Source organism: Simochromis diagramma, unplaced genomic scaffold (genome assembly GCF_900408965.1).
Source record: "Simochromis diagramma unplaced genomic scaffold, fSimDia1.1 OVJJ01000205.1, whole genome shotgun sequence".
Lineage (NCBI taxonomy): Eukaryota > Metazoa > Chordata > Actinopteri > Cichliformes > Cichlidae > Simochromis > Simochromis diagramma.
Window position 1 is genome coordinate 2,090,874 of NW_024386782.1, and position 14,891 is coordinate 2,105,764.

Consider the following 14,891-nt stretch of genomic DNA (forward strand, 5'->3'; position numbering starts at 1 on the left):
CCCACCTCTTGTATCATTTTCTCCCAAATCCATCCAGAACAAACTAATCCCTTCTGTTAGTGAGGGGGAAAAGCAAAATATGAAGAGTCAATGTTAGGCCTCTTCTGAGAGAGTTTTTCTCCCATGTGATTTGATTTTTCTTTTCCACTTATTCCCTATAGTTTACTTAAAAATATTTACTGTATTAAAGGAAAAAAATTAAATTTCTTAGTATTTCTGTGTGAAACAAGGACTGTATTACACCCTGATATCCAAAAATGTTGTGATTCTGTGTAAAATGTAAATGATTTGCAAATCTCATAAGCCCATATATATATATTCGCATCAGGTCATAGAAAACACATCAGATGTTTAAACTGAGACATTTTACTATTTCATGAAGAATGGCAGTGTTGGTCAAGTTACTTGAAAAAAGTAATCAGTAACTAATTACTGAAAAAAGTAATCCTGTTACTTTACTGATTACTTATTTTCAAAAGCAATTAATTACTTAGTTACTTGGTTACTTAGTTACTTTTTAAAAACACGATTTACAACCTGAATAGGTGATAAAGTGATAGATCTTTCAGCCCAGTTCTACTTTTTCTGCATAATCCATCATACAAAATGTAATCAAATGAAAAAGTCTCTTTTTAAAACTTGTTTTATTAGTTTTAATCTTTTAACTTTATGCATGAAGCAAAAATCTAATTATATGCAACATTCTCTGACTGGAAGAAATTTGTTTAATATTTAAACCTATTTTCTACACATTCCGGCACATAAAATATAGACGTTTTCTTCCCACGCACAGCGGAAACTAATGTTTTTGTCACTTTTTATGGAATCAAACTCAAAGTAAGGTCAGTACTTCCACGCTTTAAACGCTGCACGCTCATACTCTCGCTGTACTCGATATATGATCCACTGTTGATCTGCACACAGCTGTTGTCACGAACGTCGCACTCGCTTACGTGACTGTCATGAGACATTCTCGCAAAAAAATTACGGTTCTAGTAACGCAGTAACGCAGCGTTTCTACGGGAAAGTAACGGTAATCTAATTACCGTTTTTGCAATAGTAATCCCTTACTTTACTCGTTACTTGAAAAAAGTAATCAGATTACAATAACGCGTTACTTGTAACTATGTTTACCACTGTGTAGGAGCCCCTCTTCTTTTAACAACAGTCTGTAAACATGTAGCAACTAATGAAACCAGTTGTTGGACTTTTGAGAGAGGAATGTTGTCCATTCTTGTCTGATATAAGATTTAAGAACAAGGCAACAAAGGATTTTTTAAATTGATACCACATGTGTATCTACTAGGCTGAGGCTGAGGGGTTACGCTAGTGGCTGCCAATATTTTTATGTCATATAATGACTAAAATGCGGGTTGTCATTGCTTTCTGATATTTTCCTTTTTTTTTCTTTTTTTTTTTTTTTACAGAAGACCAGCTTTTTTATGAAGCCTTGCATTTGATTTTTTGGTCACTTATACTTAGTTTACAGATTATACTGCATAGAATCAACCCATATAACTATAACAACAACAACAACAACAATAATAATAATAATAATAATAATAATAATAATAATAATAATAATAGCAAAACTGCTCAATTGAATATTACAAAAAAGAGCCAAATAAAAGTTCCATTATGCTCGATGCGTCACTTTCGTCGTGGGTGTCACGTGGCGATTTTAACGTTGTATTGTCAGCTGGTCATGCACCTCTCAATATTTGAAAGGCCGATTACTGCGATCACTCTCATCTACTATTTCTAATGAGTCCTGTTATAAAACCTAATGATCAGTCACATTTACTCCCTAAACCGTTATGGGAAAAAATTTTATTTTCAGTGTAGCAGAGATAATATAAACTTAGGTTTTTTTTTATTTTACCTGTAGAAATTGTAAAAGGAACCAAAGAAGATGTATTTATGTTGTTGGGAATTTGAAGTATTTGAAGTAACGCTGAGATAAAAATTAAAGATTTGTTACCACGATGAGGGTTTGTGGTTTCATTGGTTACATGTATCAGGGATTTTAGTGATATTTTTATGTTTTTCTTTTCTTTTTGGAGGGTAGGACAGCTTTATGACTGGGAAAAAAACCCTGTTCACTTTCATCTTATTTGGATATGGAAATAACAGTCCTTCCACCTTTCATTACCAGTGCCATGGTCTGTGGGATGAGGATGACCCCAAAGTAAAGAAAGAGGCACCTTGTCAGTCTGAAGAAGTCAGAAGTCAGTCTGAGTCTGAAGACGAGAGAAAAGATGAGGAGAGTGAGAAGGAGTCGGAACCGGGCTCGTCACTAAACAGTGAAAGGAGAGGCTCCAATCAGACCCTGAGGTCCATAAACTTCGGGACCTCCATAGATTCAGGACACGTTCAGGTGCCCTACTCGCAGCAGCAGCAGACCTACCAGCGGCGCAAGAGCTCCAGTGGAGGCTCACACATTTCTCATCCATCTCTCCACTCTTCTGCAAGATCTAAGAGAGGTGAAGGCTTTTTTTTCCTTTTGGCTACTTCCTGCTACTAAATTGTTGTTGGATGGTGGATTTAAGAAATCCCCTGCTGCAGTATTTCTGTAAAACAAACACCTGGAAGAAATATGATATTTTATGGTAACCGTAAACTTTGTTCTTTACAGTAAAAATAACAATAAATAGAAAGTCATGCATTGGTATTGCGTTTGTCAGTAACTCAGAGCTTTGACACGGGTCATTTAAAACTGAAAATGTAAATTGTTTCCACAGGAAGTACAGCTTCTCGCAACAGCAGCCGCAAGAGCGGCAGCGAGGCCAGCGTCCATCAGAAGACCCGCAAACAGATGATCATAGAGAAACTGAGGGAGCAGCTCTTCAAAGCAAAAGCTTTCATCATAAAGCGGTAGCACAAAACATAGCTGCTTTGTAAAAGTTGAAGTGGCTGTGTTTCTTTTTTCTCTCTCTTTAATTCCACCCACAGCTTCTTACTGACTATAAAGTGTGTTTGTAATGTTATGAGAGCATTGCTGAGAAGTGTGCTCAGCAAGTATTCTTGATGAATGATGTAAGATGCACTGTGGAAAACCACCGTGGTGATACAGCAGCTTAAACCTTTCAAAGGTCTAAATTTGGATCTTTAATTACAGCATTCCCGTTAGACCGTTCACTGTCATTTTTGTAAGTGCTGCAACAGACACTCCAAACATGTTATTGTTCTAAATTTAATTGCAATGCAATGAGCGGTTTCCCAGATATAATGTGTAAGACAGTAACCGAAACCCAATGTTTTGCTCAAAATAAGTTCAGCTCTTCATATGAAGTGCTGTTATATAGACTTGTTTGAAGTGATTTTGTTTGAACGCACAGAAAAAAACCTATAAGCGGATTTTAGATGTAAAGCAGATTTACTATCTTTATTTCCAACTACATATTTTTATTCTTGGACTTAGAGTAGCTTTGTATGATTAATGGTTAAAAATAATCAGATTTTATCTAAGACCCCCAGTTCATCATTAAACTAAGTTAAACTGCACATGACACTTTAAGCTCTTGTGATTGGCTGCCCTCAACAAACTGAGGGTTTGATTAGCAGGCAGATGCTCACACACGAGGCTGTAGATGCAATATCAGAGTCTCACTGACATCATTATAACCCAACAACTGAAAAATTCCTCCATCCTAGTGTTTAGAGTAGTCTGAAGGCTGGTTATTCTCTTCTGCGCAGACCTCAGTATGTGAAACTTTGTAAAAGATTCCTTACAAAATGACACAGTCTCAGAAAGGTCACAAACACAAAAAGTTCAGGCGTCTGTTTGACTGCTTTCTAATAACACTGATTCTGCTCCCTGTAGGGTTTTGGGTATCTATCTTCCCATGAGGCAGTTTTTCTATAACTTGATTCATCCAGAGTACAGCGCAGTCACCGACGTCTATGTGCTGATGTTCCTCGCTGACACTGTTGACTTCATCATCATCGTGTTTGGATTCTGGGCATTTGGTGTAAGTTTTGAATTTATCTGCAGAAGAAAATGACAATGTTCACCTCAAGTGACAACAACAATTAGAATTTTGTTACGTGACTTAATAAAACTGACTTTTATGTTTACCTTTTCCTTGTAGAAACACTCAGCGGCGGACATCACATCATCGCTGTCAGAGGATCAGGTCCCGGGAGCTTTTCTCGTCATGGTGTTGATCCAGTTTGGCACCATGGTGGTGGACCGGGCCCTCTACCTCCGAAAGTCTGTTATGGGCAAGGTTATCTTCCAGGTCATTCTGGTCTTTGGCATCCACTTCTGGATGTTCTTCATCCTGCCAAAGGTCACAGACAAGTAAGCGCTTCATCTTAGCTCACGTGAGAGCTGAGATGAATCATCCTAATTAATTTAAATGATAAAATACATCTGACAGCATGGCGTCCAATATATTTGTGCATTTTTTTTTTTTGCTCTTCAAAGTTAGAAAACCAGCTGCATTCTTTTTTCAGTTCAACAGCTGTCTTTGTTTTCTTCCTTTCATAGACGTTTCAGTGAGAACACAGTCGCTCAGATGTGGTATTTTGTCAAGTGCATCTACTTCGGGCTGTCAGCCTATCAGATCCGCTGTGGTTATCCCACCCGTGTTCTGGGAAACTTCCTCACAAAGAGCTACAATTATGTCAACCTCTTCCTGTTCCAGGGGTGAGTTATGCAGAGAGAGTTTCATTTCTTCCAGCTGGACAAACATGTCGAAGGCCCTGCTAGCTGCTGCTGCTGCTGCTGCTGGTGAAGCAGAATTGCAAGGAGAATTGTATAAAAACATAAGCATTGGTTTTCGCTCTAGTTATGTTATATTTGATCAGTTTAGCATTTAGAATTTAATTCATTAATGCAGCTGAAACGGTAAGCACTAACATTAAATTTATAATAGATTCATAACAGATCTCTAAAATATGCTGTTTGGATACTTCGATTTATGAGCTTATTACTATATGCATTATTATTACTTATTTGACTGCACAGCTAGATCCAAAGATGTGTTAGCTTGTGTTTTAGACTGACCTATTGCTAGCTGGTACTTTCAGCTGCTTCTGTATTTCATCGTCTCTCACCCTTCTGCTTTTTCTTTATTTTTCTGATCAACGTGTCTAACATTACATGGTTCACACTGCCTGCCTTGCTGACAGAAACAGAGAGAGGGAGAGAGTTTGCATGTGGAGCCTGCGTGCATGGAAGCTGCAGAGAGAAAGAGAGAGAGCTTGCATATGAGAAAGTTGTGCCTGATGTGTAGATTTTGCACAGCTCTGTTTGCTGATTGAGTTCACTGTTTACCAGCAACAAGAAAATCACCATCAGGCCACTGGGAAGGCCTCCAGATCATGTGTGAACTAAAAAATATGAAAGTCAAGCTATGCATAAAAGGGTGTGAAATTAATAAACACAATACTTTTTCTACCTAATCTATATCCAATCTTCCACACATCTATAATTGATAACAAAAAATTCATTATTTTTTTGGCTAAACTGAATGAAAGAGGAATCTTTGGTGTTATTTCTTCATCATAGAAAAGCCACAAAAATGGGTTTTATTCACTTAATAGCAATTTAATGTGTGTTTTAAAATACATGGCGGGTCACCAGCAAAGAGAAGGGGTGTCTCGAAGGAGAGGATGAGCCCAGCAGTGTGAAAACAAATACAGTGCACTGCTGTTTCTTGTATGGTCATGCCGACTTTAATACAAAGGACTGAAACCACACAAAACTACGACTACTATTTAAAATAAAAAATGTATTTAAAATTACAAAAAAATATTTCTAAATCTTTGCATATTGTTTAAAAGTAAGTTATTTAGTGATTGAGGCAACAGTTGTTGTGATTTGATGCTATATAAATAAAATTCAATTGAATTCAATTGAGTAGTTCCAAAATACTCTACATGTGAAGGCTATGCGCTATGGTTTAAATCCAGGAAGCTAAATAAGTTTGGCATGTATGCTGTAGACTAAAGGAATATCTTGTTATATAAGCAATAATATCATGAGCTTTCACATTATGCCAGATTAATAAAGAAGATATGTGGTTTTCAGTTTCCGTCTAGTACCTTTCCTGACGGAGCTCCGAGCCGTGATGGACTGGGTTTGGACCGACACTTCGCTGTCTCTGTCCAGCTGGATCTGTGTGGAGGACATCTACGCTCACATCTTTATCCTGAAATGCTGGAGAGAGTCAGAGAAGGTGTTTATCATCGTGGCACTAGTGTAGTGTAAAAAAATCTGTTTCAGGGCCAGTGTCTGTCATGTTGGAATTTAAACTGAAATTTACTTTTGTGATTTATGGAGGTAAATCTTATATATATATATTAGGGGTGCAACAATACACAAAATTCACGGTTCGGTTCGGTTCGATACTTTGGTGTCACGGTTCGATATTTTTTCGATACAAAAAATGTTCATGCCTTTTTAATTTTTCATTTATTAAAATTATAAACATATATTTTAACTCAAAAGTACAGTTTTTAAATTTAATGTTGCTGAAACAAAAGTAATTAAAAAAATAAATATCTCTCAGGGCTCTCAAAATTTCAAAATCCCTGGTAGCCCTTCGGGCAGGGACTCTTCAGTTTTTGGTAGCCCAAAATAAATGTAAGTAGCCCGAATAAAAAAGAGAGCAATTTTTTGATTGATGTTTTGTTTCCTGTTTTGTTTCCTTTACAATATTATACATTAACGTATAATATTGTAAAGGAAACAAAACATTAATTAAAAAATTGTTGAAAAACAAATTACAACATTGTATAAAAATTACAATCATCAACTCAAATACTTGGTTCTAATTGAACAGAAAGTTCTATGAACTTGTAAGAACTGTGTAGGACATGAATCAGTCTGTGTCAGATCCTGAATTTGAAATTTCCACTGAAGTCACGGGTAAGAGACAAGTGGAACCAAGATCTAGGCCATTTGCTTTTTGAAGTTTGCAAAGACTGCTAAATTTTGCCAGTGGTAGTTCACTCTTTGCAACATAGTACGCTGTTCTAAACAGATTTTTCAGGTTTATTTTTAGTATGTTATTTGCAATTGGTGTTTGTTCTGGGAAAGATATTGCAGACTGAGCAATAATGCATTTCTTGCATTTCTCATGGGTTCTAATGGGGGCCTTTCTTAAAATGACTGGTCCCAGTAACAAAGGCGCTTGTCGACTCAGAAATCGAGAGAAAACCAACAACACACCCGGCAGAACATTATGTTATTTACACAGGTGCACATCAGTGGTCCGCATGTGCGCATTCGCTGTCAAAATAAAAGATGCGCACCAGATAAGAAGTTGCAACGCGCGTTTGCGTCCATATAAAAAGCACTGTTTTTGTCCGCTAGAGTGGGATTTTCACGGCACATTCTGCACCACATCTCTGTGCGTTCATCATTTGTTTGAAGCCAGCTCACCTCCTGCAACCACTTTTCCGAGAATACGCGCTTCTTTTGTGGTTCGGACTCCTGACATTTCTTTGGAGGTAGAGGAACACCAAAGTGATTGCTTAAAGGAGCTTCTTCGACATCTTTAAGAGTTTTAAACAAATGTCTGTCCTCCTCCAGAAAATCTTATGTATGCAAACACGCGTTGCAACTTCATATCTTGTGCGCATTTTTTTTTTTTTTTTTGACAGCGAATGCGCACCTGTGGACCACTTATGTGCAGCCCCGGTTATATAGTTCGTCATATTGCAGCCACAGAAATTCTTTTGTCCATGAAACCATAAAGCTGCACTTTTTTGCCTTATAGTCTGATTTGTCATAACTTTTCCGTTTTGTGGTAAGCTTTTCTTTGGCTGTCACTTCTTCACCCTGACCTCTCTTATTTGGCTCAGCAGAACTAAAATATATATCCTGCTGCTTTTACACACACACACACACACACATAATGGTCAGCGATTCTCTGCACAATCAACCTCTCATATGTTTAAGCTTGCTGTGGGAAATTTCACTTGTCATGTTTGCATAGTAAGCTAACGATTGATAAGACGATGTCAGAGGAATTGGTGCGCAAATTATCATCACTCACCAATCAGTGCTGTCGCTCTCAGTTAATACACAGTTCGCGCGATTGCAAAGTGAAAGCACAAAACAAGCGCAAATTCAAACGCGATTTCAATGTGTCACATATTGACAGTGGCTCATCGATGCCAATGACATAATTACCCAGCTACATTTCCGAAAGAATGCAAAAGCATTGACATATATTTTTCCTTCCTACAATAGCCCAACGGGCAGGGCAGAGATAGATTTTGGTAGCCCGACTGGAAAAATCGCTAGCCCCGGGACGTCGGGCTAGCGATTTTGCAAGCCCTGTATCTGATTGAGGAATCACTCATCTTTGGAAAAGAGAGTTCATTACAGAGAAATGGCTCTTTCCAAAGTAAAAGCTATACTATACGCTTCTTCTGGGCTATATTCTCAGCAGCATATTGTAGCGGGTCAGGGCTGTTCGGGGTTCTGTTTGTACAGTTATGTTTTGTTTATGTTGCCATAGTGACGGGTGACGCCCTCTCGCTGCGACGGTGTGTCCTTCCGGGGTCAGAGGGCGCCCTGTGTGTTGTTGTTGTTGTTGCTGTGCGGTTGCTGCACTGAGCAGTTAGCTAGCGGCAGTGTTCTTCTGCAGATGTCAATAAACGGCTGTGCTCCCTGGCTAGCTCACGGGAAGCAAGACCAAATGACACCTCTGTCTCCTCGTTGTCTGAGCTCGCCACATTGGTGTCAGAAGTGGGATTATGGTGGCACACCCCATGTTCTGACCCGAGTGACTTTTCCCCCGCCGGTCGTGACCAGCTGGTGCGCCAAAAGAAGGCACCTGGACATTTGCAAAGTGAAAGCAAAAAACAAGCGCAAATTCAAACGCGATTTCAATATGTCACATATTGACAGTGGCTCACTGATGCCAATGACATAATTACCCAGCTACATTTCCGAAAGAATGCAAAAGCATTGACATATATTTTTCTTCCTACAATAGCCCGACGGGCAGGGCAGACATAGATTTTGGTAGTACCACTGGAAAAATCGCTAGCCCCGGGACGTCGGGCTAGCGATTTTGCAAGCCCTGTGTTACAGGCATGGCCCTTTAAGGATGAAGCCTGATGGGAAATGTATTCGGGATGTGTGTAGCGGGACTGCCTGGTGTGTGTGTGAACAGAGAGCGGAGAAGGGGGAAAAGTAACGGTTAGCTACAGAAGAGACGAAAAGAAAATAAATAAAAGGAATATAATAACTCCCTCGACAGCCAGAGTTGTGTCGGCGATGCTCGCTGTGAGTAAACTGTTTCAGCCCACTGTACGCGGTGTTCGTGCCTTAGAGAAGAAATAAAGTTCGGTGAAGCAGTTTCCTACGCCTCCTTCGATCTTTTTGCTAGCGGAGTTGACCTGTATAGTAAGCTGTTGCCGGCTACGAGTCAGTTACGGAACCTTCAAGTAACTGCCAGAGGTTTCCTTACTACGGTTCGGGGCCGCGGATCTGGCGCGGTAACACCTGTATCTGATTGAGGAATCACTCATCTTTGGAAAAGAGAGTTTATTACAGAGAAATGGCTCTTTCCAAAATAAAAGCTATACTATACGCTTCTTCTGGGCTATATCCTCAGCAGCATATTGTAGCGGGTCAGGGCTGTTCGGGGTTCTGTTTGTACAGTTATGTTTTGTTTATGTACCCATAGTGACGGGTGACGCCCTCTCGCTGCGACGGTGTGTCCTTCCGGGGTCAGAGGGCGCCCTGTGTTGTTGTTGTTGTTGCTGTGCGGTTGTCGCGCTGAGCAGTTAGCTAGCGGCAGTGTTCTTCTGCAGATGTCAATAAACGGCTGTGCTCCCTGGCTAGCTCACGGGAAGCAAGACCAAACGACACCTCTGTCTCCTCGTTGTCTGAGCTCGCCACATTGGTGTCAGAAGTGGGATGATGGTGGCACACCCCATGTTCTGACCCGAGTGACTTTTCCCCCGCTGGTCGTGACCAGCCGGTGCGCCAAAAGAAGGCACCTGGACATTTGCAGGACTTTGTGTGGGGTAATGTGGTCGTCGGGGACGACTGACCCCTTAGGTGGTGGCTATGTAGCGGGCCAGGTCTGTTCGGGGTTCTGTTTGTACAGTTATGTTTTGTTTATGTTGCCATAGTGACGGGTGACGCCTTCTCGCTGCCACGGTGTGTCCTTCCGGGGTCAGAGGGCGCTCTGTGTTGTTGTTGTTGCTGTGCGGTTGCCGCGCTGAGCAGTTAGCTAGCGGCAGTGTTCTTCTGCAGATGTCAATAAATGGCTGTGCTCCCTGGCTAGCTCACGGGAAGCAAGACCAGACAGACCAGACGCTCAACACAGACAGCATCGTCAGAAGGAAAGTTGATAAAATAAATTACAAATTTTGTATTGTTCATACATATGCGTACTGAACCGAAAGCACTGTATCGAACGGTTCAATATCGATACGAGTATCGTTGCACCCCTATATATATATATATATATATATATATATATATATATATATATATATATAGAAAAATTTGTGCAGAGAGAAAGAGAGAGAGCTTGCATATGAGAAAGTTGTGCCTGATGTGTAGATTTTGCACAGCTCTCTGCATTTGTAATAACAAAAGTGAAAATATCTTTATTCACTGCTCTCTCGTAGTTGTTACCCAGTCAGTCTGAAATATATCCCTCCATGAAACTTTTTGCACATTTTTACTTTTACAAATTTGTCAAAAAAATTGCGTTGACTTTGTTGTTAAAGCAAAGGATCAGGGGGAATTCTGTGTTACGTTCTCCATCTAATACCAGTAACTTATTTCAGTGTCCTCGCTGTCTTCCTTCTGCAGAGGTATCCCCAGCCACGAGGCCAGAAGAAGAAGAAAGTGGTGAAGTATGGGATGGGAGGAATGATTGTGGTGCTGCTGATCTGTATAGTATGGTTTCCGCTGCTCTTCATGTCCCTCGTGAAATCTGTAGCTGGAGTCGTCAACACTCCGCTGGATGTCTCATTTGAAATCACACTGGCAGGCTTTCAGGTGTGGGACAATTTCTTATATAAAATCATTGGCACCTCTTTTCACAGGTCCTTTGTCAAATGTCTAGAGGTAACATTTATGGTTATGTGGTACCTATGGACTGAGGGAGATATTTTAGTGTATTTAGGGTGGAGGATTTAATGTAGTGTGTTTGTATGTGTGTGTATCAGGCATAGTTTCACAACAGTTACTGCACATTAATCTGTATGAATAAATTAAGTTCACCAGAAACAAGTGCTTGGTTTAAAATCATTAGAGGTGTATTCACCTTTAACTAGACTTTTTTCAAAACGTTGTCTTTCCACAGCCCATCTTCACCATGAGCGCGCAGCAAAAGCAACTGTGGCATGTGACGGAAAAGGAATTTCGCACCTTTGTAGAATATTATAAGAAGAAAGATGTAAGTATACGAAATCAAATACAAATAGAAGATCATAATTTACAAACCATAATGTGTTTTCAATTTGAGAAATAAATACTTTTTTATCTCTGATGTAAAGTAGTTCCCATATAATGCAAGTAGTTCTTTCTCTACTAAAGTACCATAGACAGTAAAAAGGATCGACGTAACAACGATGATGTCATCAACTGGTTTTGGAAGCTTATTTTACGTATTGACTGAGAAGGTCAAGGCTAGCAAATTTGGTTAGCAAGATCCATCCATACCCTTAAATCAGGGGATAACTTTTTCCTGAAGGGGACAAAAAGATATGTACTAATATTCAGTGGAAGATTATAGTTAGATAGTTGAATTATAGTTGAATCTGAAACAGTTTTAACAATCAACAGTCCATTTGTGTATGTGTGCATGTTGACCTTAATTTAAACTTGCTTAGCTGACAGATTATTGGTTTAGTGCGACTGAATTATATTTATTCCAATTGTTTGATTTTGTGTTTGGATTAGGACGCCATGCAGTGGCTGGAGAGCTACATTCATGAGGACCTGACCATTGCTCAATTGAAAGGCAGCTCCAACTCTCTGTGGACCATCAGTCCGCCCAGCAGAGCTAGCTTGATAGAGATGTTGAACTCTACCGATGATTTCTCCATCACTGTGTCCTGGTCTGTGCAAAGGTACGCAGGGACAAATGTGTTTCCAGATAGGTAAAACTTTATAATAACTGTTAGTAAAGGGTTAATTAATAAGTAATAAAATTTAAGTTATTTATTTTATCATCATGAAACAAAAAAGATAATTATTAAAGAGCATCGACATCACATTACAAGTAGTGTATGACCAAAGACGTAAGATCAATGACATTCTGGCAAAAGCGCAAGAATCACCTCAACTGGCGCCTATCAATGTGGAAGAGTAGCTGCTCTACTTGGAGTCCCTTCCAAAATACTACAGTCCTCACCCCATCTCTAAGGGAAAGGCCAGCCTTCAGAGCACATGTTCCCCTATAGAACTGCTGGGCTTTTACCTGACACCTTTCACCTCAGAGGAGCAACCTTGTGTCCAGTCTATGCTCTGTCTGTTTATATGGACAGAACCCAGGGTGACCAGCTTTTTGTGTGCTGGGCTAAAGCACAAACTGTGCCTCTCCCACTGGATAGTAGGAGCAATTACCCTGGCCTATACTAACAGGGGTCTTCAGCCTCCTGTTGGCCTGGGGCACGTTAGGGGTCCCCACTACAACCTCATGGGCTCTTTTTAAATCAATTTCCATCCAGGAGGTGTGTTCAGCTGGATGCTGGCCCTCACCTCACACATCTGTTTTACAAGCTAGATGTGACAGCACTTAACCTGGTGCATTCAGCCCTCAGTGTAGGTTCTTCCCAGGTGGGAGCGTCTCCTCTGTGAAATGTTATTGGGGGACAGTTGTCTTCTTAACAGGCATGTCTCGGAATCAGGGAGTCAGTATTTCTCCCACAGTGAGAGATGAAATAAATGCTGTGAAAGAGAACATAAGGTTATGCTCATGCTACTCAAGAGAACCGGGGACCACCCTCCTTGCTATGGAAGTGAGGAAGAAGTGGACTTGTTTTGAATAACATATGACAATGTCAGCCTATTATATAGGGAGGGCCAAGCCACTCCTGACACTGGAGTCACTCAGCCATACATACACATTCATCATACCTTGTTGTCAAAGTTTTTGACCCATAGACATCAGCAAGGGCTAGTTAAATTGTCCCTCATTCACAAGACTTCTCCTCAGTCTACCAGCTTTGTTGCAAATCTGCTTTTTCATAATAACCCCAATTACCTTGCTTCGCATCGAACAACATTTTAATTTTAAATGTAAAGATACAAATTCCTTAAGCATAATTTAAGTATGTTTTTTCTCCTTTAGAAACGCCAGCCTGGGAGCCAAGGCAGAAACAGCATCTGGAAAAAAAACAAGGTTGCTTACAAACGACAAAGACAAAAACATAAAACAGGACCTTATAGATCTGTTAAAAGATGAACGTAACATAACAGAAGTGTGAGTATAGTATCAGCCACACATTTTCTCTTTACTCTTTGCCAGTTTGTGTTCTCTAGTAACCAGGAGCTGCTAAATGTTCCCCCTCAGCTAAATAATTTTCCCTCTTATTTTCGAAAGTGGCAATTAAAATTTTATGGCTGTACATAAATTAAGTATGGAGAGTATTAGTAAAGCAAGTCCACAGTGACATGTGAAGACAGGTGTCACTTATATGCATTTATTTAACATAATGACTGGAAACAGGGGCAAAACTAACCTAGCAAACAATAAAACCTAACAGCACTTAGTGGTAGCATATTTTTCAACTGACTGGTGTGTTTTGGAGCGAGACAAGGTCTTTTTAAATATAACATAATCTGTATATAAAAGATGGACGAAGCCATGCTGACATCATCCGTTGGTTGTGAAGCATCAATGGATGTTTTTTTTTTGTCAGAAAATGTATTAAAATGTGCAAAAAGACAACTTCTTTAATCGATAAACAGTTTGGTGTGATTTGGTTATAAGCGACGAATTCTGGGAAAAATATGTGAATATGTGATGTTTGCTTTGTTAGACTGAAGTGGATTTACAAATCTGTTAAAAAGTAAACATTTTTACAATTAGTAAGGCACGCCTCTATAACATACAAAACCATAATATAATATAATCATTAGAATTGTTATAATATTTATAAAATATTAACTTGCAAGCACTTACAGCTTTTCTTTTCCTGCAGGACACTAACAAAAATTTTCCCTCGCTATGTTCGAGCACCCAGCGATGTGGAGTCCAAACCCGTTGAAAGTCTTTACAGAGGTGACCGAGTATTTGTCACTGTGTACAGAGTGTTAGCGTGATGTGAATTTTTCATCCTTGTTATTTGATTTGGTAACAGTAAAGAAAAAAAATAGTAAAGATGCTCCATCTCAATAGGAGATGTAGTAGATTAGAATTTCTGACTATTAAATATCAAAACATATTCATGCTTTTCAAAAAGTACATAAGCCATTTTATTTAATGGGTGAGTACATTTCTTTAACATCAATTTATATACTTACTTTTGATGGACAAAGCTTTTGTATATTTTTTTCCAAAATAAATCTGATTTACATTTTCTGACAAAACTTCTTTATTTCTTTATCGTAGAAATGGACGGTCACCCAGAATATTATGACATTAAGGTGAAATTGAAGAGAGCTAATGACAGCAATGATAAAGAATGGTGGATCGTCCATCAGACAGAGCCCAGCAAGACCAATCTAACCAATCTAAAGTCTGCAGGCCTGGAACTGTTCGTATTCAGCGACCAAGTCAGCCCGCCCAGTTTGGGCTTTCTAGCTGGATATGGGTACGTGGTTTGTGATATTCTGTTGTGTATTTCAGTGAAATGTTTGTGTTTATATGTAAAAAATTTCACAAGATAAGTAAGGATAGGAACTGATGCTTACTGATTGAAACTAATCTGACTGATTAATTTCATTTCATATCAGA

At 39.4% G+C, this 14,891-nt stretch overlaps 1 protein-coding gene across 5 annotated transcripts in view; it reads left to right on the forward strand.

Annotated features, from left to right (window-relative positions):
* LOC120723905 (piezo-type mechanosensitive ion channel component 2) overlaps positions 1-14,891 on the forward strand; it is a 96,174-nt gene that overhangs the window by 78,968 nt on the left and 2,315 nt on the right. For all 5 annotated transcript variants that reach the window (XM_040015735.1, XM_040015764.1, XM_040015743.1 and 2 more), the window contains 12 exons: positions 2,156-2,483; positions 2,742-2,874; positions 3,824-3,971; positions 4,092-4,303; positions 4,493-4,651; positions 6,038-6,185; positions 10,796-10,984; positions 11,292-11,384; positions 11,891-12,060; positions 13,284-13,415; positions 14,137-14,216; positions 14,547-14,748. In XM_040015735.1, the coding sequence (XP_039871669.1) occupies positions 2,156-2,483; positions 2,742-2,874; positions 3,824-3,971; positions 4,092-4,303; positions 4,493-4,651; positions 6,038-6,185; positions 10,796-10,984; positions 11,292-11,384; positions 11,891-12,060; positions 13,284-13,415; positions 14,137-14,216; positions 14,547-14,748 (1,994 nt within the window). The remainder of the gene's footprint in view (positions 1-2,155; positions 2,484-2,741; positions 2,875-3,823; positions 3,972-4,091; positions 4,304-4,492; positions 4,652-6,037; positions 6,186-10,795; positions 10,985-11,291; positions 11,385-11,890; positions 12,061-13,283; positions 13,416-14,136; positions 14,217-14,546; positions 14,749-14,891) is intronic.